This window comes from Mustela nigripes, chromosome 14 (assembly GCF_022355385.1).
Source record: "Mustela nigripes isolate SB6536 chromosome 14, MUSNIG.SB6536, whole genome shotgun sequence".
Taxonomy (NCBI): domain Eukaryota; kingdom Metazoa; phylum Chordata; class Mammalia; order Carnivora; family Mustelidae; genus Mustela; species Mustela nigripes.
The window spans coordinates 780,762-802,560 of NC_081570.1; the positions used below are offsets into that span (position 1 = coordinate 780,762).

At 59.4% G+C, this 21,799-nt stretch overlaps 1 protein-coding gene across 5 annotated transcripts in view; it reads right to left on the reverse strand.

Moving 5' to 3' along the window:
* Positions 1-21,799, reverse strand: part of CFAP74 (cilia and flagella associated protein 74) — a 59,815-nt gene that overhangs the window by 25,591 nt on the left and 12,425 nt on the right. For 3 of the 5 annotated variants that reach the window (XM_059375241.1, XM_059375244.1, XM_059375242.1), the window contains exons 3-16: positions 20,486-20,567; positions 20,217-20,357; positions 18,560-18,658; positions 16,822-16,926; positions 14,182-14,355; positions 13,470-13,580; positions 12,945-13,047; positions 12,085-12,242; positions 10,729-10,933; positions 9,320-9,478; positions 7,229-7,402; positions 6,683-6,801; positions 4,186-4,252; positions 3,698-3,787 (exon numbers count right to left, since the gene is read on the reverse strand). In XM_059375241.1, the coding sequence (XP_059231224.1) occupies positions 3,698-3,787; positions 4,186-4,252; positions 6,683-6,801; positions 7,229-7,402; positions 9,320-9,478; positions 10,729-10,933; positions 12,085-12,242; positions 12,945-13,047; positions 13,470-13,580; positions 14,182-14,355; positions 16,822-16,926; positions 18,560-18,658; positions 20,217-20,357; positions 20,486-20,567 (1,787 nt within the window). Of the gene's footprint in view, positions 1-3,697; positions 3,788-4,185; positions 4,253-6,682; positions 6,802-7,228; positions 7,403-9,319; positions 9,479-10,728; positions 10,934-12,084; positions 12,243-12,944; positions 13,048-13,469; positions 13,581-14,181; positions 14,356-16,821; positions 16,927-18,559; positions 18,747-20,216; positions 20,358-20,485; positions 20,568-21,799 lie in introns of those variants that run through there. The other 2 variants (XM_059375243.1, XM_059375245.1) reach the window with 2 other exon arrangements.

Genomic DNA, 21,799 nt, shown 5'->3' on the forward strand with positions numbered 1-21,799 from the left:
AGCTGTCACGGCCCGGCCGCAGCACGCTGTGTGTGAACCGACGCAGGCGCCCGGGGCTGCCATGGCCACGGCGGGGGGCAAAGTGACACCAAGAACGGACACTAAACCACGAAAGCATGTGGAACACGTGGAACCCATGAACCCGCGAGGAAACAGGAAGAAAGAGAACCTGACTTGGCGCCCTCGCAAGCCATGTCTGTCGCTTATGCTACAGGCTAGGAAGCGAGGGAAACAGAGAAATCAGCAGCTTCGTACAGAAAACGGCAGTCCTGGCCTTCCCCGGGGGGTGGGAGGCCCAGGTGCTGGGACCAGGGAGCACGGCGCCCCAGGAGCCTCGTCCAGCCCAAGGAAGGGGCTGCTTCAGGCAGGAGGCATGGACATTGCTAAAACTCTGAGGTGACAGCCTCGCTCGCTGGGGAGGGGGCAGGTAGTGCCGCGCTGGGTTCCGGAGAGGGCGTGGGCCGTCGCCACGTTATCGGGAGACTGGTCTCGGCCTCAGCACCAGCGGCCGGCTGGAGAAAGTCTCAGAGGACTTTCAGCTAAGATACGACAACGGGGTGTCGAATCTGAAAGGAAGCGGGCAGAGCCTCGGGGACTGTGGGCCGGCATCCGCGTCACGGGGGCCCGACGGCAGGAGATGAGGAATACGGCTCCAGGGGCCCGAGGGTGACGAGAGACAGGAATATGAGACCAGCACGGGGGCACATCATAATCAGACCTTTGAGACAGAGGGGAGAGGTGACACCAGTGTACATGAGGCCACACCACAACGGTCACCAGATTTCAGAAGCCCCAGAGGCCAGAGGGCCGTGGGCCAATGTGTGCAAATGACCAAAAGGGAACCACCGTCAGCCAAAACCCTTCTCCAGCAAAACCGTCTTTCCAAAGTGAGAGAAACCAAGACATTTCCAGACGAACAAAAGCTGAGGGCCTTGCAGGAAATGTGCCCGGAGCCTGGGGGCCAAACAGAGACCCAGCGAGGTCGTCGCTGGAGGCCCCAGTAAAGGCGAGCGCACGGGCGACGGGAAAGCCAGTGTTCTCGACCCGGTGCTGTCACTGTGGGTTTTGTTCTCTCCGCGATTTAGGAGACTGATTCGCTGCTGCTGCGGCGGCGTTTGTTTTAAGCAGGTATCGGTCTAGAAGCTAATGTTGCCGTCGCTTTGGTTTGAGACCCACGTTTTGTTTTCTACATAAATTAAGAGACTAATGCAGTCGCGACACTGTGAGCTTGTGGTCTTGGATGCACCGTCACAGGGTGTAGTGCTGTGACATTCGCACCTGGAAGGGGCGGGCCGAGCCGTGGGGAGCGGACCGTCTGTGCCGCGGCATGAAGCCGCTGTGACTTCAGGATGCGGAATGTAATCCCTTGGTAACCGCTCGGCAAATAGCTACGGATGTACTCGGAAGGGAATGGGAAGGAGTTTAAACATTTGACTCTAAAAACAATCAGCTGAACCCAGAAGAAGACAGGGGCACAGGAAACCAGGGCCAGTGGGGTGGAAGCTGGGCCTGTGCACCAGTGCACCTTGACAGGGACAGACACTCTGACCCATGCGGCAGCGTGCATGACTCCCGTCAGTCACAGAAGGTCACAGAAAGTCACAGACGGTCACAGGAGACACCTACCGCGGCATCACACTTCCATAGGCCCCGAGTGCGTTCAGATCCCTAGAGACAGAAGGCGAGGAGGTGCCAGGGCCAGAGCAGGAGCAGTGGGGAGCGCTGTCTGAGGACAGAGTTCCTTTCTGGAAGGTGGGAGAGATCTGGAGAGCATGATGGCTGTGCCTGCCCGTCACGACAGAGCCGTGGACTTACATGCCACACCCGGTGCCCATGGGGAGCTCCTGCCAGGGACGCTGCTGCCCGGACGGGGCTGCCCGGCCAAGCCCAGCCTGCACACCCGTGACCGTGGGACAACATGCCTACTGCTGCGATCAGCCGCTGCATTTGGGGATGGCTGGTTACACGGCATCACTGCAGGGATGCTGACCTCCGCACTCAGGAGGGGCCCCGAGGTGCCAGTTTCTGCGGGAGAATGTCCCCCTTTATCCCAGAGACCGGTGGAAGTTCTCTAAGTGTTATGATGTTGCTGGTTTATGTGCAAGCAGATCAGAAGACAGACAGACAGACAGACAGACCGACCAAGCAAACGTGGTAACTGTCAACACAGATGGGATCCGGGTGCGGACATCCTCTGCTGTTTTTCTGCTTTTCCTTACGTTTGAAATCTTTCTATTTATTTATTTTATTTATTTATTTGACAGACAGAGATCACATAGGCAGAGAGGCAGGCAGAGAGAGAGAGGGGGAAGCAGACTCCTCGCTGAGCAGAGAGCTCGATGCGGGGCTCGATCCCAGGACCCTGAGACCATGAGACCATGACCTGAGCCGAAGGCAGAGGCCCAACCCACTGAGCCAATCAGGTGCCCCGAAATTTTTCTTAATTAAAAAAAAGATCCTGGGGTGCCTGGGTAGCTCAGACGGGTAAGCCTCTGCCTTCAGCTCAGGTCATGATCTCAGGGTCCTGGGATCCAGCCCCTCATCAGGTTCTCCACTCGCTGGGGAGCCTGCTTCCCCCCTCTCTCTGCCTGCCTCTCTGCCTACTTGTGATCTCTGTCTGTCAAATAAATAAATAAAATCTTTAAAAAAAAAATCCTGACGAGCATTGAGCAAGGCATGGAACACTGCTGAATCATGTCCTACCCCTGAAACTAATGTGACCTCGTCTGCCAGCCACAGCTCAGTAATAAAAGTTAAAAATACATAAAACGATTTTTAAAAGAATCAGTTCTGCACAGCAAAGGCAGACAAAATGAAAGCGCAACCTACAGAATGGGAGAAAATACTTGCCATCCAAAATATATGAAGAACTCACACAACTCAATAATGAAAAAACAGTTTGGTTAAAAATGGGCAGAGAACCTGAACAGACATTTTTCTTCCTTCCTTTCTTTCTTTCTTTTTAAATAGAGAATAAAATTAAAGCTGTTCTTATTGACGGGGCATTCAAGTGGGCGAGGGCCGGGGACGCAGCCCTTCTCCACAGCCAGCACACGCTCTGCCACAGGAGCCATGTGCACGGCCAGCAGGCACACGGAAATTACTCAACGTCGCTCACCATCAGGGAACCGCAGGTCAGCCCACGACAAGGCACCACCTCCCAGCTATCAGAATGGTGAGACAGAAACGCCAGAAACAACAGAGGTCTGTGAGGACGTGGAGAAGGGGAATCACACTGGCGCAGCCACTAGGAAAACAGCATGGGGATTCCTCAGAACGTCAAACACAGAGCGACTCTGCAATTGGCAACAGCACTTCTGGCAACGCATCCAAAGGAAAGGGCAGCACTAACTCAGAGACAGCCGCACCCGGATTCACAGCAGCATCGTTCCCAAGGACCAACCACTGCGGACAACCTATGCGTCTGCCAACGGGTGACCAGATGGATAAAGGCTATCTTGCCGTTTGGAGCAGCGCAGATGGGCCTTGAAGGCCCCGTGGGAAGTGAGATGCGGCAGGCAGAGAAAGACAAAGGCGGCGTGGCCTCCCTTCCCTGCGGGATCTACAAAACCCAAGCTCGCTGATGCGGACGGCAGGGCAGGGCGGGGAAACGGGGAAGGTGGCCCTCAGGTGCAAATTTCAGCTGTCAGGCTGGGGATGTGATGCACCCCGCGGGGACCAGCGTTTCTGTACTCACCGCACACTTCTTCGTGGAGCACTTCAGCGGCACGGAAAACCCCCCTGTCTGAGTCATAAATGAGACATTTCCTTCCAGATCTTCGTTGATCTAAAAAACAGAACCCCAACCGCTATGACTTTGTAGCTTGACCCAGGGACACGTGCTGTGGCTCCAGGACCACAGCCTGGACCCGGGCATCCACACGGCGGCCGGGGGGAGCCTTGCACTGGCCAGGGAACATTCCAACATGCCCCATTTTAGACCCAAGAACAGCACCAGATTGCACCTGCTTGCTAGCAAACATCAGGGCAGGCTTGTAATTCTTCCTAACATCAGGAACATGGATGACCATGTTTGGAACTAGAACAGGGACCTGTGGGACCCCTATGGACACCAGAACAGTGTCTGCAGAGCCTGAGGAGGGTCAGAGACCTGGTGCCCCCCCACACCCACTCACAATGGAGGAAAGTCCCTTCACACCGTCTGGGTTTGGAACAGACACTCACCATGGGCTTGAAGGTGACAAGTACTTCGCAGGACATCCCAGCTGACATGGGACCAGGGGGATCAAAGCTGCGGGAACAAGCGTCCGTGTGACATGCGAACAGATCAGATTGACAGGGAACGTGTGGTTGGGCTGGAATCAGCTGCATGCAGTAGCCACGGCCCGGAGCAGCCACCGAGAGGGACTTCTGGACCCCTTCCTGCCTGTCCTAGGCACCGAGCCCGGGTCCCAGGGCCCAGGACACACGTAATGGGTGCAGAGGGAGGGAGGGGCCGGGAGCCATGGGGTGAACAGCAGTGCCCCCAGGGGACACGTGTGTCCCTGCCTGGAGCCAAGGGCAGGATGTTAACACCCATGTGAGGGCTGTGAGCCAGGCAGGGGCTGGCACTGACCCTGCACGCAGCCAGGACCCTGGGAACCCCACTTGCAGTGAAAGATCCCAAGAAAGAGCCCCAGCTTCACAGGGAGACTCGGGGGGTTGGTCAGCCTGTCTTGGTCTGGAACCTGAGTGAGGAAAAGAAGCTCCCAGAGAATTCCTACAGCGGGGAGTACTTGGCATTTCGGTTAGAAATGCACAGCTATGATCTGATGTAGGCGTCTCCCCCCCGGGCTGGTAGTGACCGCACAGCACCAGGCAGAGCCAAAACCTGTCTGTGCGGGAAGGGAAGTTTGTGACGCCACATCACAGAGACCCCCTGGGGGAGGGCAGAGTCCCACTGGTGATAAGATGGGACTCCCTTGTTGGAAAGGACACGTGGACACCGACACATGTGCAGACGGCAGGCCAGACTCTGAGGGCCTCGGGGAAGAGAAGGATTGGATGTCACCTTAAAATGACCAAGGACAGAAATAGAGAACCACAGACATGGGAAAGGAGCCAGACGTGGTCGCGAGGTAGCCGCTGGCCTGAGGTAGGGCGCAGGGCTCCTGGAAATGAGAAGTGTGGCCACTGACACAATTTCAATAGCCAAGTAGACACGGAGGGAGAAGGGCCGACTCAGTGTCCGCCTCGAGAACACCTGGACACCAGCTGGGAGATGTCCACAGCTGTTCAGACTCTGGGTCCTCAGTGAGCCCTAACGTGTCTAAGAAAACCAGCCCAAGCCTGATGTGCTGCGGAGGAGCTTCAGGACCCCGGAGACAAGGACATCTTAAGGAGACCAGAGTGAAAGCCAGACACTATACAAGGGCTGGACCTTCGGGCTGACACTGACTTGTCAGCAGCAGCCACAGGAACCAAAAGGTGGCTGGGGGGGACCCTCAGGGCAGGACTCCAGCTGCAGCCCCACTGGGGAGTGCTTCGGGTGCTGAGGGAGCGGACACCCTGAGTCGGGGCCCCTGGACACTCCCCAGAGACCCACAGACCAGCGTGAAGTCCACATAGACCACAAGTAAATCCCGTGCCTCCAGGAATGCAGGAATGCAGGACGGCAGGACAGAGTAATGGGGCCGGCAGCAGTTCCCAGCTGGGCTCTGCCCACACAGGCCTTTGCAGACAGCACAAGAGCCTACAACGCTGCCGGAGAGAGTGAAGGGGGGAATGCAGATGCCCTGTCTGATCTACAAGCAGCCCCCAGAAGTGGACAGCATGTCCTGCATGGGAGAAGCTGATCAGAGTTCAGGTCAGCGAGCGCAGAGCACAGGGACAGGCGGTGGGGACGGTCGGTGGGGACCTGCCCTGCACCCACGCCCTCCAGCCAGCAGTCCTAGAGCTGTCCCGGGTCATCGCAGGCCTCCAAATGCATCAATTAAAAGCTGGCAGAGGGGCTCCTGGGTGGCTCAATGAGTTAAAGCCTCTGCCTTCGGCTCAGGTCATGATCCCAGGGTCCTGGGATCGAGCCCCTCATCGGGCTCTCTGCTCAGCGGGGAGCCTGCTTCCCCCTCTCTCTGCCTGCCTCTCTGCCTACTTGTGACCTCTGTCTGTCGAATAGATGAATTAAAACTTAAAAAAAAAACCAACCTGGCAGAAACCAGGAAGAAGCTTTTTTAAAACCGAAGGCAAAATGCTAAGGCGCAGAAGCAAAGAGAGACATCGCCGCAGACACGAGCAGGTCAGCACGAGAGAAAGGAGCGGAGAAGTAACGCAGGGGAGAAGCAGGCGTTAAAGGGGACCAGGTAGACGTGAAAAGGTCCACCTCACGCACCAGTGGGGTCGTAGAAAGACGACGCAGAAACACGTGACAGAGAGGACACGCAAAGACAGCTGGGGACAGTCCTGGGGCGGGGACGGCTTTAACCTGCTCACAGGAAAGGCCCAGCAACCACCAGGGACATCTCACCCAGAGTGGGCGACACCAAAACACGGACAGGGAGGAAATGTGGCTGCCACAGCCCTGATCGCGCCGATGGGGCTGACCCCAGACGGCGCCAACCCAAGCTGACAGGCCGAGCTGTCTCCCAGCGGAAGGCGTTAGCCCAGACCAAGGCCGCCTGGGTGTGGGGCAGCAGCTCGACACACGGGGGACCACACCGCCTGGGCGCGCCCCATGGCCTCTCACTGGACGTGGATGAAGTCCTGGAGACGCTCCTCCACGCCCACCAGCTTGCAGAAGTTAATGCTGTAGGTGGCGTTCGTCAACGTGATCTTTTTCTTGTACACTTTGCCGATATCAAAATCCTGGGAAACCAGAGAAGTTCCTCTGAGCACGGGGCAGCCTCTCCCCATGCGCCCCGACGCCCGCGTGCCGACGACGTGAGGACGGCGGCAGAGGCAGCACGGGGAGCGTCCTAAGAGCCGAGCAACAATTCCCTAGGTCCCCCGACTTAGGAAGGGCCTCGGGAGACTCGGGAAGAGCAGGGAGAGCAGGAGCGGGACGCAGCCACCCGGGGATCTCCGTGTCACGGAGGGAGCCCCCCAGCACCCTGTCCTGCAGAGTCTGGAGACAGACGACGTGTGAGCACGGACCTCATGTCCCTTCGCAGGGAGGCCGTCGGCTGGGACCAGGGCCCTCCCAGGGCCGCTGTCTGACCCCCCAGCACCCTCAGCACCGGGGGGACCGGTAGTGCCGCGCGCCGTCTGCGGCCCTGAGGGCTCTCGGGCTCACCGTGAAGTGGACGAGCCGCGGCTTGCTCTTGAAGGGGCGACCTCGGAACTCGCGCCCGGACACCACCTGCCTGTGGGTCAGTCGGCTGCGCAGCTGCTCCGCGGTGCGGGCCAGGATGTCCTTGTCCGTCTTCGTCCCCCCCGCGGGCTTCCGGTCCACGCCCTCCTTGGGCACCTGCGGTTCCAGGAAACGGCAGCCGACACTCGAGGGCCAGCCCGGGCGCAGCGAGGCGCTCTCCCCGCGGCCGAGGGCATCTCGGTGGCCGCAGAGGTTAACCGCGCAGAGCCGGGGCTGGAGCAGCCGGGCCGGGACAGCCCGCACCGCCCGGCAGGCTGCTCAGGGAGCCCGGCGATCCCTTCTTCAGAGAGAAAGGACAGATGGGAAGTGTAGACCCATCCAGGGTCCCCGCAGATTTCTGGGAAGTAATGGCAGGCCAGAGTTTTCTAGATTGTTGAACAGTTTATTTATTTAACTGTATTTATTTATTTATTTGGCAGGAGAGCAGCAGAGGGAGAGCGAGAATATTTTTCTTTTTTTAAGATCTTATTTATTTATTTATTTTTAAATTTATTTATTTGACAGAGACACAGCGAGAGGGGGGGGGGGTGGGAGAGGGAAAAGCAGGCTCCCCTGCCGAGCAGGGAGCCCGACACAGGGCTCCATCCCAGGACCCTGGGACCGTGACCAGAGTCTAAGGCAGGTGGTCACCGACTGAGCCCCCCAGGTGCCGCAGGAGACAGAGGGTCTGAGTCAGGCTCTGCGCTGGCCGTGGGCACCTCACTGCTCAGATAGCGTCTGACTCTAGACTCTGGGTCTGGCCGTGATCTTGGGGTTCAGAGACAGAGCCCGGGTCAGGCTCCACGCTCAGTGGGATGTCTGTTTGTCCCACTCCCTCTGCCTACACCCGACACCCCCAGCCGTGCTCTTTCTTTCTTACTCTCACATAAATAAATAAATCTTTAAAAACAATAAAATAAAGAGCTAATGTCTCAGTAACAACAAAGCAAAATTTTAAAAAAAGACACGGAGGCTTAACTGATTGAACTACCCAGATACCCCAGTTTCCTAGATTTTTAAGCTTTTTTAAAAAAAAATTTATTCATGTTGAACTAATTAGGACTGGGTCAATGAAGATTGTCTAGTGGACATTCTTTTATTTTTTAAAAATTTTTAAAAAATATTTTATTAATTTATTTGTCAGAGAGCAGGAGAGAGAGAGAGAGCGAGCACACAAGCAGGCAGAGAGGCAGGCAGAGGCAGAGGGAGAAGCAGGCTCCCGTTGAGCAAGGAGCCCATGCGGGACTCGATCCCAGGATCCTGGGATCACGACCCGAGCTGAAGGCAGCCGCCTAACCCACTGAGCCACCCAGGCGTCCTACACTGGACATTCTTTTAAACACCTCTTTCCAAAGGGCCATGTTCCCATTAATTCTTAGCCTTGTGCTGACCACTGAAGTTGTGTACTTAAAGGTTCTCTGGTTCTGTTCTCTAGCTCAAGAGCTTCATCTTGCCTGCAGGAATATTTTGAGAAATTTTGTGAAATATCTGTTGAAATCCATAAACACTGTATCTTTTTTTTTTTTAAGATTTTATTTATTTATTTGACAGACAGAGGTCACAAGTAGGCAGAGAGGCAGGCAGAGAGAGAGAGGAGGAAGCAGGTTCCCCGCAGAGCAGAAAGCCCGATGCGGGACTCGACTCCAGGATGCTGGGATCATGACCTGAGCTGAAAGCAGAGGCTTTAACCCACTGAGCCACCCAGGCGCCCCCATAAACACTGTATCTTAAAAATTTCTCTGACCCTTGAGAATGGCAACCCTGTCAAAAATAAATAAAAAAAAACAAAAAAATTTTTATTTATTTACTTGACAGAGAGAGAGAGAGCGCACAACCAGGAGGAACACCAGTTTCCTAGAATTTTAAATCAGGCCAACAGGAAGGTTTTGAAATGTGCAGCAGGGAGCGGCACAAATACCACAGCCCCTGGGCGAGGGGAGTGACCGGGCGCGGGGCTCCGTCTGCAGCCTTGGCTCCAGGCCAGCAGGCGCCCCGCATTTCCAACCTCAGGTCCTGGACGCAGGAAGCGCTCACCTGGTACGGCTTATAGTCTTCCTTCCAGAGCCCGGGGATCTCCGGCTCGGCCAGCGTGTCATCTTCCCAGCTGGTGTTCCCGGCATCTCCCTGGACGGACTCGCTGGAAATGGCTTCCAGTAACTGTGAGGCTCTGGGGTGTGTGGCCGCGTCGCCATCCTGTTGTTGGGGAAGAGAAGGTGGTAACGAATCACAGAAAATAGGGACGCTACAGATCAGCGGGAAGAAAATAACCCTCACAGAGAGCCCTTGGGGCTTACCTGGGGACTGGAACACAGTTTGTTTTGTAACTTTTCCCATTTAAAATATAAGTATCTTTATACAGCATGAAATATTTTTCTCCAACACCCACAAGAATCCAGAAGACACCAGTAGGTGTCTTAGTTTTGCACGATTTCTAATTTTTGCTCCTATGAACCACACTCTGGAAAAGTCCTTCATGGTTACCCCTTGGAGGACGCCTTGTCCTGGGACTGGGCTTCAGTGGGGCCTGGGCACAGCCTCCCTCCAGGGCTCCCGGTCTGGACGGGCAGGGAAGGCTCCTGGGGCAGCTGGCTGGAGACTGCGGCCAGGGGGCCAGAGGGCCCGGGCGGGCAAGAGGAGGCGGCGGCCGGGAGGGAGGCCGGGAGGAGCGCCAGCTCAGCGTGGACACGGGGCTGCGAAGCAGGAGACTGAAGACCACCTCGGGGCAGAGTGAAGGCCCCACAGAGGCCGAAGGCAGTGCCCCGAGGGCTTTTAGCGGCTGTGCGTTTGTTGGAGCCAGTGCCCCGGACCTCGAGGTTTTGGGGTATACGAGGGCAGAAGTGCTGCACTGGGCTCAGGAGGGGGGGCTCGTGTCTGTGCCCCATACCTGCGAAGACAGGTCACTAGGTCACCTGCCCGGGGGGCTGGCCGGAGTCGGCCCTCGGTAGGGTTGCCGGCGTGAGGTGATGAGGCAGGCACGAGACGGAGGACGCAGGAGTCTGAGGCACAAATGCCCCCTGGGCCGGGACTGGCCTCTGCTCGTTGGCCTGTCTCAGTTACATAGGGACAGGTCAGGCGACCTGAGCCACCATGTTGCCTCCTGCAGTGGAGTCCCCAGGGCGTGGCTCCCTTGTGGATGGGGCACCAGAGACCTGGGTCTGTCCGTGTGCCTGCGGCATCGCCCAGGAAAGGACAGCTCTCTGGTGGGCGCCCCGTGGCCTGCCGCCCGCGTGCTGTGGAGAGGACATGCCCGCCCCCGTGGGGCGCCCCAGCAAGGACAGCCCGAGGAAGAGCACGCTGGAGACATCCTGGGGCGGGACGGGCAGTTTCTTCGGTTGGATCTTAGCCGGAGGGGTTGGTACAATGACGCCAGGTCCCGGGCCCTTGGGTCATCCGTCTGCGCCCCTGGAGGTGCACACGTTTGACTGGAAGGGCTCCCGGCTCACCAGCAGGTGACAGGAAGGGACTGCTGTGTCCTGCCCCTCACAGATGTTCGTGATGTAACTCCACGTCCGCTCCCGCAGAGCCGGCCGGTCCCGGGCTGTGGCAGGGCACGACTGTTTCTTCCTCCTGCTCTCGACCTTGGCCTCTTCCTTCAGAATCCGACCTACGATCTCTTGCTTTCTGAGTCTCTGCTCTTCCTCGAAGGTGCTGTGGGAAAACACTGTGTGGGCCAGAGTGGGCGAGATGCACGGTTCGATCGGCTTTGGGGTGGGGGGGGGGGGGGGCAGGCGGCCCTGGCTCAGCACTGACCCTCAGGAGACACTTCCGCAGGGACCCAGGTCCAGCCCCTGGGCACAGGGTTGCAAGGAACTGGTCCTGGCTCGAGCCCCTGGCTCCTGAGGGAGCAGATGAGGCCAGGAGGGCTGCCAGGCTGGAGATCCAGGACTTGAAGTTCTGGCCCAGCCTGGCCTAGGCCCAGGCCCCACAATAAACCTGACCCCACAAGTGTGGCCCCTGGCTCCTGGCTTCGAGGCCGGCGGCTGGGGCACGCCCACTGAGGCACAAAGCAAGGCCACACTCACTCATCCCGGCTCCTCCCCGCTGGCCTCCCTGTGCTAGGCCTGTGCCAGATGGCGGGGGTCAGGGGGCCTCGGTGGAGCTGTCCAGAGGAGCCTGCAGTGGGGTGGAGTGACGGCAAAGCTCCTGTGGTGACACTCAGGGCACAGTGACTCCCAGACTGGAGAGGCTGTCCCCAGGGAGACGACCAGGAGGCCAGCCCTGGGTAGACCCTAACAGTGGCCGTGATGGGTCGGGGGCTGGGGGCTGCTAGTGGGGAAAGGGACACGCCCCGCAGGAGGTGGGCAGGGGCAGAACACTGATATTGGGATCTCGGGAAGCCCACTCCTGCGGGGGACTTGGGGGCGGGAAGCAGGGTGGGGGCAGCCTGGGGGGCGAGGTATGGGGACCCCAAAGGGCTGAGGGGGGGGTCTCAGGTTAGTGAGAAGGCTTAGTACCAGGTGCCCTTTTGGAGGAAATCAGAAAGGGGAGCCCAGGCTGCCCAGAGCCCCCGAGAGGAGGGTCGTGGACCACCCAGAGACAGGGAGAGCGAGCCACTCTGGGGTCTCAGGGCAGGTCTTGAGGAACCGGGAAACCAGGCCAGGAGCCTGAGGAGGGCTGCGCCGGGGAGACAGGGCCGGAAGGCTCTGGGGCCCGGGGGAGGCCCCACGTGCTGGGGTCTGGGGAGCAGGGTGTGGCGGGAGGGCTGGAGCCCCCATGCGAGGGGGAAGACCGGGGAGGGAAGCAGCCTGCCTGACTGGGCTGGCCCAGGGGCTCCTCCCCGGAGCGCACCTCGCACTCACCGGTTCTGGGCTTCCAGCTCCTGGCACCTGCGCTGATGGAAAAGCTGTCTGAAGGCGTCCCCACCTTGGGCCAGAATCATCTCCTTCTCGGTCTGGGCCTTCTGCTCAGCCAGCTCCGCCTTCGCCTGGCTCCACGCTTGAAATTTCCGGAGCGTTTCCTTGGGAATCGAGAGCATTGGCACACACATGTGCACTCTCACCCCGGAACTTTCTGTCTCACGGGTGAAGTTAAACTAGCTCTGAGATTTCCGAAGGGACCTGCAGTCTGAGGGCACGGCCGCTGTCTTCTGCTGGCCTCTGCCCACTGGCTGTTTCTTGGCCTCCCTGGGTTTCCCACCAAGAGGCCTGCTCTCTCTTGCCTCTAAGCCTTGGCAAATGCTGTTCCCCTTCTTCCTCTCTCCATGTTCCAGGCCCAGCTGCCATACCTGAGGCCCCGGGGGTGTCGCTTCCTTCAGGAAGATCCCGGACCCCTGCCCACGGCCTCAGGAAGCCCTGGTCCTCCTGGAGCCTTGTCGACTTGTCATCACTCGTTCCACAGACCAGGTCCCCTGAGGACAGGTCTGGGGACTTTCTTCCTGCCCAGCTAGGACCTGGCTAGGGCCAGCACAGACCGGGGGACAACAGATCCTTGGGGGAGCGACTGAGTGGGGAGTGTGAGGACATGGGACTCCCGTCTGGAGGAGCGGGGACTCAGGAAGACGCGGCAGGCCGGGCCAAGCGGTGTGCAGGTGTGGAGCCCTGCCTGGAAGGACACACGCCTGCCTGGACAGGCTCCTGGAGGGTTGCGCGGGGCTCTGCGGGTGTTGGGAGGCTCTGGGGCTGTCCCTCTGGGGATGAACGGCTGTGAGCCGGGCGCCTACCCTGTTGGCTGTGACGCTGTTCTTCAGGGCCAGGACTGCGTCCATGCGCCTCCTCATGTGTGCCCGGGCCTCCTGCTCCTCCTGCTCCTCCTGCTCCCGGCATCTGGGGAAGGCGCATTTTTCACCAGAAGGACCAAAATCTCATTGATGCGCAAGAACAGGACTAGGAGGAGCCTGGGGGTTGGGCATGTCCACCAGGGAAATAATGGACTGTGGCGACATGGAAGGCACAGTGCCGTGTGGGGCATCTGTCTGTCCGTCCGTCTGTCCGTCTGTCCATCCGTCTGTCACGAGGACACACGGAAACACGTCTCCCCGGACTGGAGGCTGCTGCCACCTCATGGGAGGTCCTCTTCTGAGAACAAGCAGGTGATCAGCTCAAAACTAAAAACACAGTTTTATTATTTTTTAACAGTAAAGTGATGATTTAATAATAAAATTGGGGAATTTTAAAACAAAAACAAAGGATCCATTCTTCTGTTTCTCCTCAGGGGTATCAACGGGAAGAGAGTCTGAAGATGCTACCTCCTCAGGGAAGCCTTCAGGAATTTCACTGCCGCCTTGCGATTCCTCTGGGCGTCTTCCACCAGCTTCTGGTGCCTGAGCCCGTGCTCCTTCTGGAGGTACGTGGACTTCCTGCGGGGACACAGGACCGTGGGAACAGACACGCGTGAGCCTCGGCTCTGCAGGGGCCACGCCCGCCTGGGGAACAGGTGTCCCGAAGGACCAGGCCGGCAGCACCCGTGTGCTCGTGCTAAGGGCGAGGGGCGAGATGGGGCAGGGCGGGCACCACGGGCAGGACCAGGACCCAGCTGGAGGGGAGGGGTGGCTGAGGACCCCGCGAGGGACAGGGGGCTTGGTTCCCAGAGCAATCTGGCAGTGGACTGGCTGGGACGGGGAGGGGAAGAGTCGCGAGGACCTCGGGAAAGGAGCTGGGGGCTGTGCCCAGGGAGTGGGGTGCTCCCTTCACAGTGGGGCGGGGCCATGGCGCACGTGCCGACGTGCCCTGCCCCGCTCAGGAGTGGCCCAACAGGAGGCCCCCGCACCCTGGGAACTGCAGGGTCTGAGCCCTTGGGAGCAGCCAGAGGAGGAAAGGAAAGGAAAAGTGGGTGTCAGGTCCAGCCGGGGGAGGGGCGGCGCGGAGGACTCCGGCCGGGCCACGGGCGGGGGCAGGGCTCTGCGGGGACAAGCCCGTCTCTGCGGAGCCCCCGCACGCCCGCAGGCCCTCACCACCCACCTCACCCTCAGCAGCCGGTTCCGCTCCGCCTTCTCCGAGGCGGCCTCCTCCCGGCGGAGCTGCTTGGCCGCCTGCTCCCGGAGGTGCTTCCTGCCGGCCGCCTCCTCCTCCAGGGCAGACTTCTGGGCACCCTCGAGCTGTCTCTCCTGGATGGCGACGTGCCACATGCTGCTCCTTCAAACAAGAGACACTTCTGTTTGTGTCGGCGAAGGTGTGGGAGACCTGGGCCCGCACCCTCCGTGGAGTGTCCACTCCAGGGGTCTGGGAGGGCCTGGACAGCCAGTTTTGACCAACACCGGTGAAAGGTCAGCACGTCCTCCTGGGAGCCTTCTGGGCCTGCAGATGCTGGAGAGCGAGGCTCCCCCTTCACCTCAGCACCTGCGGCCCCTGCCCTGCTTGAACCTGGATCTCCACCTGGATGGCCCATGGGCACCACCTGCACCGGCCCCCTCCTGGCCTGAGGACGGGGTGGCACCCTGAAATAGGCCAGGGGCACAGGTGAGAGACGCTGCCCTTGAAGGGGGCTCCCTGTGGCACTGGGACATGGAGGGGAGGGGGCTGGGGTTCTGGGGGTTTCTGGGCTCTGGGCATGGACAGGTGGCAAGAATGTTTGGCTGATTGATTATGGGGTCCCTAGGCTTGAAATAGATGGGGGTTTCACTAAGGTCCCACCTTCTCCAAATAACCAGCATGGTCAGTCAGAGAGAGGTAGCCGTGACAGGAAGGTCAGAGGGCCAGACGCATGCAGGAGGTTTTGGGGAAGCACACAGACTCGGCTCCTCGGGGCCGAGCGCCCAGTCCACCCGCAGCAGAGGGCTGGCCAGGCCCCACTCTGCACACGCCCTTCACGACCCAGACAGTCCTGCCCCGAGCTGGGCACGGCGGTCTGTGCTCTGGGGAGCAGCCGTTTCTCTGGACACAGAGCTTCCTTCTTCACCTGTGTCCCTGTCACTGTTGCGATTCCCTGAGAAGCACAGTCGCTCAGCTCACCGTGCGCCACCGTGACGCCCGCGCGATGGCATCATTTCAGAGGCGGAAGTGCCCAGGTGAGGAGAAGGCTCAGTTCCCCACGCGCCGGGCGCCTGTGGGCTCGGCAGCTGGTTCTGCCGACGTCTGGACGCCAACTTGAGACTCAACACGAGGTGGCCGGTTCCCAAGGGGACGGCCTGTGACCTTGCGTCCCATATGCACACCCTAGGCCCTGCCCCCACCTCGCCTCTGTGGATCCAAATGTTGCAGCAGGGACAGCATGTCACTTCTGAGACGACCCCGGGGCTTTGGGCTTGCTACTTCCCCTTCCCCTCCGCATCGCTCACCTGGGGGCTCAGTGTCCTGTTCTGAGAAGCCCTAGGGGGAGGCCTCTGTTGGGGAGAGCTAAGTGGGCCTGGAAGCTGACCCCACGCAGCCGAGCGAGCCTTCAGATGCTGCTGCCTTGGCTGCCATCCTTAGGGGAGACCTTGAGTCAGAACCACTCGGCCACACTGCTCCTGGCAGTCAGAACCACTCAGCCACACTGTTCCTGGCTGCCCGACCCTCTAGGAAGGCTGAGAGAATGCTTGTCGTGCTCAACTGTGGACACACTGGGTCCCCGCTATGCACAGGAGCGCAGATGGATCTGGGAATCTGACAAGGCAGGACCACAGCTTTTTTGTGGCTCTGGTGAAGACGACTGCCCAGCTGGGTGCTGGTTGGTGAGCCCTGGCCTTGGGCCCAACTGTCAAGCAAGGACCACGTAATGCCTTCATCCTCTCTGGCTTGCTCACAGAAGGATCCACCATCCAGGCCACCTTTCTCTCCTTCCCTCCTCTCTCTAGATTATGGGAAGGGGGCTGTGCTTCATCCCATAGGAGCCGGGGATCGGCGGGACGGCGCTGAGCTTCCAGGAGGGAGGGGTTCCAGACTGGTCCCCGGCCCCGAGACTTGCTGGGGGCCGCAATGGTTCTTCCAGCAGAGGTGTGGCCTGTGGCCGATGCCCTGTCCTGGTCCTCTCTGTGCCTTCCTGTGTGCTTCCCAGAGGCCACCTGGCCAGCACTCGGAGGGGGCCCCTATGCAGGCGGAGCAGGGCACGAGGGACAAGAGAGCTCTGACCCCTCCTAGATCCCTTTCTTGCTTCAAGGAGCTAGAGGCGAAGCTGATCTTTGCGATCTGGTCTGCAAACACTGAGGACAACGCAACACTCTCTTCTGGCGGAGCCTTCACAAAGGTTGTGAAATACTTTAAAAAATGTTTTTTAACAGAAAGAAAGAGAGTGTGAGTGGGGGGTGGGTGGAGAAGGAGGGGGCACGTCAGGTGGACCCCCGCTGAGTGCAGAGCCTGGGGCTCCCTCTCAGCCCTGAGATCACCACCTGAGCCCACGGCGCCGGAGCGGCCGGACGCTTAGCTAACTGAGCTGCCCCGGGCACCCCTGAAACACTTGTGTAAAACGGTGCTGGCAGCTCTGTTAGCACAGGGCAGGAAAGGGGGAAGGAAAAGCAGATTTCACAGGTCTCCTACTGTAAACAAACATGGAGAAAGTGGGAAGCATTTCAAAAAACGGGAAGTCTTGTCTTTCAATGACTAAACAAGCTCCTTCCAGGTTCAGGGCAGTCAGAGGTCAAGCTCGAGGCTCCCATGTGCACCCCCAACCCGCGCCACACTCACTCGTGCTTCCGCAGCAGCTCCCTGATCTGTGCCTGCAGGACTCGCTCAGTGTCCAGCTCCCTGCAGAGGCGTCCGGACACCGCCTGGAGGCGGCCCAGGGCTGCACTGCTGAGACACAGGGCAGGGGGGCAAGGGAGCGGGGTGGGGGCGGCGGCCTGGCCCCAAGACCCCCTGCAGCCACACCCACCAGGGTCGCCTTTTCATCTTCCTGAGAGAAACCTGTCTAAACCCACCAGCGGGGACCGGGTGCGACATCCTGTGCCCACTGCTGGCTGCTTGGCCAGTCACAGAACTTGCCAGACAACCTGACCGGGTCGTGCCACGGCCCCCTCTCCCCCAGCGCCGGGCCGGCTCCCCGGGCTCCAGACTATCCAAACTGCAGGCCACTCAGGTCCGGGAAGGGCCCGGCGCCCCTGCCCCAGGACTGTGCTGGATGGCCAAAAAGCCAGTGCGAGACTCTCGCCTCTAAGCCCACTCTGCATCCCCTCACGTCATTCCCCGCTTGCATGCTGGAGCTGGGGCCGGTCCGGCGCACCACCCAGTCGTCCTAACCCCTGGTGTGTTCTGACATAATGACAGGGACACTGTGATAAACCGGGTAGCCAGTGGGGCTGCCTTTCGGGAAGAGCCTAGGATGACGCTGACCACAGGACCTGGCTGTGTGGATACCACAATCAGGACCCTAGACGCGGACGGCTGGGGAGGGGTTGTGAGATGCTGGTCGGTCCAGGCATCGTTCCTGGACACCTGGCCTGCTGTGTCCACAGAATCAGGAGGCTTTAAAAATCCTACAGAAGAGCCTGTCTCTCCCTGCGGGGGCTGGGCTGCAGGCTTCCCAAAGCTGCTGCTCCAAGCACTGGCGGGCTCCTGGCCCTGTCTGTCCTGTGGCCCCTGGAACCCCAGCACCTAGTGGCCAGGAGCCCCATCAGCCCTCCTGGGGCCAGTGGGGCCTGGCGCTGGCCCCTGTGGTGGGCGCTCTTCCCTCTCCCGGCAGCAAGTGGAGCAGCTGCCCTCAGGCTCCAGCTCAGAGCGCCGGGACCAAAGTCCCATGGCATCCCTTCTTAGCAGGGTGACCCTGGGCAGGTCACTAGTGTCCCCAAGTCTCTCCGAGGCCTGCTATGAAATTACAGGGCTGAAGCGCGTGGACACCATCTGGCTCCCAGGGGCACTGGGTGCACCTGCAGACGCCAGCCCCGTGTGCGTGCGGAGCTCCAAGCCAGTGTGTCTGTGCAGCAGCCACGGACCCCCTTGCCTGCCCTGCCCCCTAGTTTCGGTAGAGGCACCACCTGGCTGGGTGTTCAAGGCAAAGCCATCCTGACGTTTCTTCCCTGAAGCCTGCTGGTACCCCTGCACTGTCACCACCGAGTGGCCCCTCTGTTGGGCGCTCCTGGGGCTTCGCACATCCCCACCCCCCAGAATGTTCTTTCCTGGTCCAAGCAGGCAAGTTGATTTTGTCACTCAGGTCCTAGCCTGGAGGTAACTTCTCAGGAGGGCTCCCTGGCCGCCTGTCTCAAAGTAGTCACCCTTCCTGACCTCACGGCCACCAGCTTTCTTGTCCTCGTGATCACTAGTTTCTTTGTTTCCATTTTGGGTTGTGTCTGTTTCCCACAGCGGAGGGCAGCTAGTCTGCTTCCTCGAGCACCTGCAGGCCGCAGGTGTTAGCACAGATCCTGGCTGGCGTGGGACTAGGTTGAGCCCCGACCGCCTGCCCCCCTCAGCGCCCCAGCAGGCGACCTACGTGTTTTTGGCCTCTCTTTCCGCAGCCATCTCAGCCGCCACGCTCGCCTGCTGTTGGGTGATGAGCTCCATCCTCCGACGGCAAGCACGCAGCTCTCCTCTGGAAGCAAGCCAGAATCGGGATGAATGGCTGTCCGGAGTGCGCTCTCTCTGCAAGCTCTCCCCTGGTGCCTCTGACTGTCCCCCATCTTCAGAAAACGACAGTGGGGTTCAGGGCGGAGTGGGGCCTTTCCCTCCAGCTCCCCCTGCCGAGGCTGGGGACACGGTCATCTGTCCCCCATGCCCAGGCCAACGGGCCAGGGGACAGCGAGGTCACATCATCTTTCCAGGGATTTCTCTCCCACAATCCGGTTGCATGATCGTGGTGCTGGACGTCTGGTTTCTGAAAACCACCTGGGTGACGTCAGCCCAAATGAGAATGAGAATTCTCAAATGAGAAAGGAATGAGCTCAGGCATGTCAAGGGCATAGGGGAGAGCCCTGGGGGCTGTGCACAGGGCCCACAGCGGTAGCCCCTCCTCGGTGATCCAGAACTCACAGACCCATCAGGACCACCAGCCAATGTGTGGGCCCGGACTAAACCCAACTCAAAATTCTAGTTCCTGGGATTAGCACAACCAAAGCAGCTCCAAACCACGTCCGGGGACGTGCAGGAGCTGCACAGGACGGGCGCGGTGTGGCGAGGACTCCGGCTCCTTAGGGGAAGCAACCAAGCGGAGGTTCTGCACAGGATATTTCTGTGTTTTTAGTATTTGGGAGTAAAGTATTGCAATTCCCGCAGTTTGCTGGCCAATAGCTGAGCAAAAAGAAATCACATGAACGGAGGAAGACGGGACCGGAGAAGGCGATCCGCGGTGCACAAGCGACAGCTACACCCATGCCCCAAAGTTTCCAACCTTTCCGCGGGTTCGAACTTTTCTGCACAGACACCCCGGGAGCACGCGGAAGCGGGAGGGGCCTGCGGAGCGGCAGGGGTCTGCAGGGGCGGCGCCGTCCACCGGAGGGCAAGCCCCACGCAGGCAGGCACCGGCCCGGCCGAGGCGAGGCCCGGCGGGAACAGAGAGGGCAGCCTCTGCAGCTGGCCGCCACCGCCCAGGAGGCAGGAGGAAGTCTTCCATCAAGGACGGCCAGGGTCCAGCTGCGGGGCCTCGTGGGGTCCGCGGGGTCAGAGGGCTGGGCCGACGCCTCCTGGAACGAGGGTTGCTCCGCCCCCACGGCTCGCCCCGCCCCCCACCGCTCGCCACGCCCCCCAACTCCAGCTCTCCCCACCTCCCTCGGTGGCTCCACCCACAACTCCCCGAGCCCGGGGCCACCCTGCCCCACCCACCACTTTCTCCCCATGGCCCCGCCCATCACCACGCCCCCGTTGCTCCCTCCCCCCAGCTCCGCCCTCCCCACTTGGTTTTCTTTTCTTTTTTTGTTTTCTTTTCTTTTTAAATTTATTTGAGAGAGAGAGAAAGAGAATAAGGGGGCGGGGCGGGCGGAGGGTCAGAGGGAGAGGAAGAGGCGGCCTCCCGCTGAGCACCCAGCACCCAGCACCCAGCACCCAGCGGGTGGCCGGCCGGGGAGCCGGGGCGGGCGGGTCCCTGGGCCAGTGGGGGACGATCCTAGGACCCCGACGTCCCGCCGTCCCCTGAGCAGCCGCCGGGCGTCCCTCACCTGGTTCTCTGGACGCAAAGCTCCTTCTCCCGGCGCAGCTCCTCCAGGCGGCTCAGGGGCCTCCAGCTCCTCCAGGCCCGCGCTCCGTCTGGGGCGGCCGCCCTCGTCTCCCGGGCGCCGGCCTCGGGCCCCTGCTCGGGGCTGAACCCGGAAAGGCGCCGACTGGCCCCGCAGCGCAGCCCCACCTTCCCGCCGCGGCCGCCCGCGAGGCTGCGGGGACGCTGCCCCCCAGCCCCAGCCCCAGCCCCAGCCCCGGCCCCGGCTCTTACCCGCGCCGCGCGCCGGCTCCCTTCCCCGCTTCCGGAGGAGGGAATTCAACGGCGAACTCCGGGGCCTCTCGTTTGTCTCGTTCTAGAAACCGAGGCCCGAGAAAAGACAAAGAGCAGAGAAAGTCATGCAGGTCCGAAGCCCTGGGTGGACGCAGACCCGGCGGGCCCAGAAGCGGCTGGTGTCTCAGAGCAATGGCTCTGGGAGTGCGGCCCAGGGAGCCCCGGTGCGAGTGCCACAGGCCGCTGCAGAGTGTCTGCAAAATCAGAAACCATTTTCCTAACAACGCTAACGCATCGTCTGCGCCTTCATTCCCATTGCGTAAGTGTGCAGCGGAGTCTTCTGGAAGGTCCCGGGATACATAGTATCACACGGGCTAACACAGATGCGCGGGTGAGAATCCGTCTTCTGACAGACCGATGGTTTCTGTTACATGTAACAGGTTCAGTTTTGCTAATTTAAGTGAATAAATACAAAAAATTTTCAGCTTTAATATTTAATACAGTAAATATTAAAAGATATAATCAACATGAAAGCTCTTCAGGTCTTCAAGAATTTTTAAAAATGTAAAGGGATTCTCTGACAGAAAAGTTTAAGAAATATTGTCACCTCACCTAATTTCATCTCACCTCATCTTACCTCACTATACCTCACCTAATCTCATCTTAACTCACCTCACCTCATCTTCCCTCACCATACCTTACCTCACCACACCTTACCTCACTTCACCAAACCTCACCTTCTCTCTCAACTCACCTCACCTCACCTCATCTCACCATACCTTACCTGATATCACTATACCTCACCTAATACCACTTCACGTCACCTCACATCAACACACTTTACCTCACCTCACCACAATACACAACTCACCTCATCTCACCGTACCCATACTTCACAACAACTCACTTCATCCTACCACATCTCAGTATACCTCACTTAACCTCACACCACCATACCTCACCTAAATTCCTCACCTCACTGTACCACACCTCGCCTCATCTCACTACACCTCACCTCAACTCACTTACCTTACCTCACCATACCTCAGTAATTTCAACTCAAGTCACCTCATATCACCCACCTCTACATACTTCATCTCATCTCACCTCACCTCATCTTACATCACCATTCTTCACCTCACCTTATCCAATCTCACCTCAACACACCTCACCTCAACACACCTCACCTCACATTGCTGTACCGCACCTCCTCTTTTCCTTACCTCACCTAATCTCACCTCAACTCACCTCAGTTCATTTAACCACACCTCACCTCAATCACCATGATTTACTTCACCTCACTATATCACTACT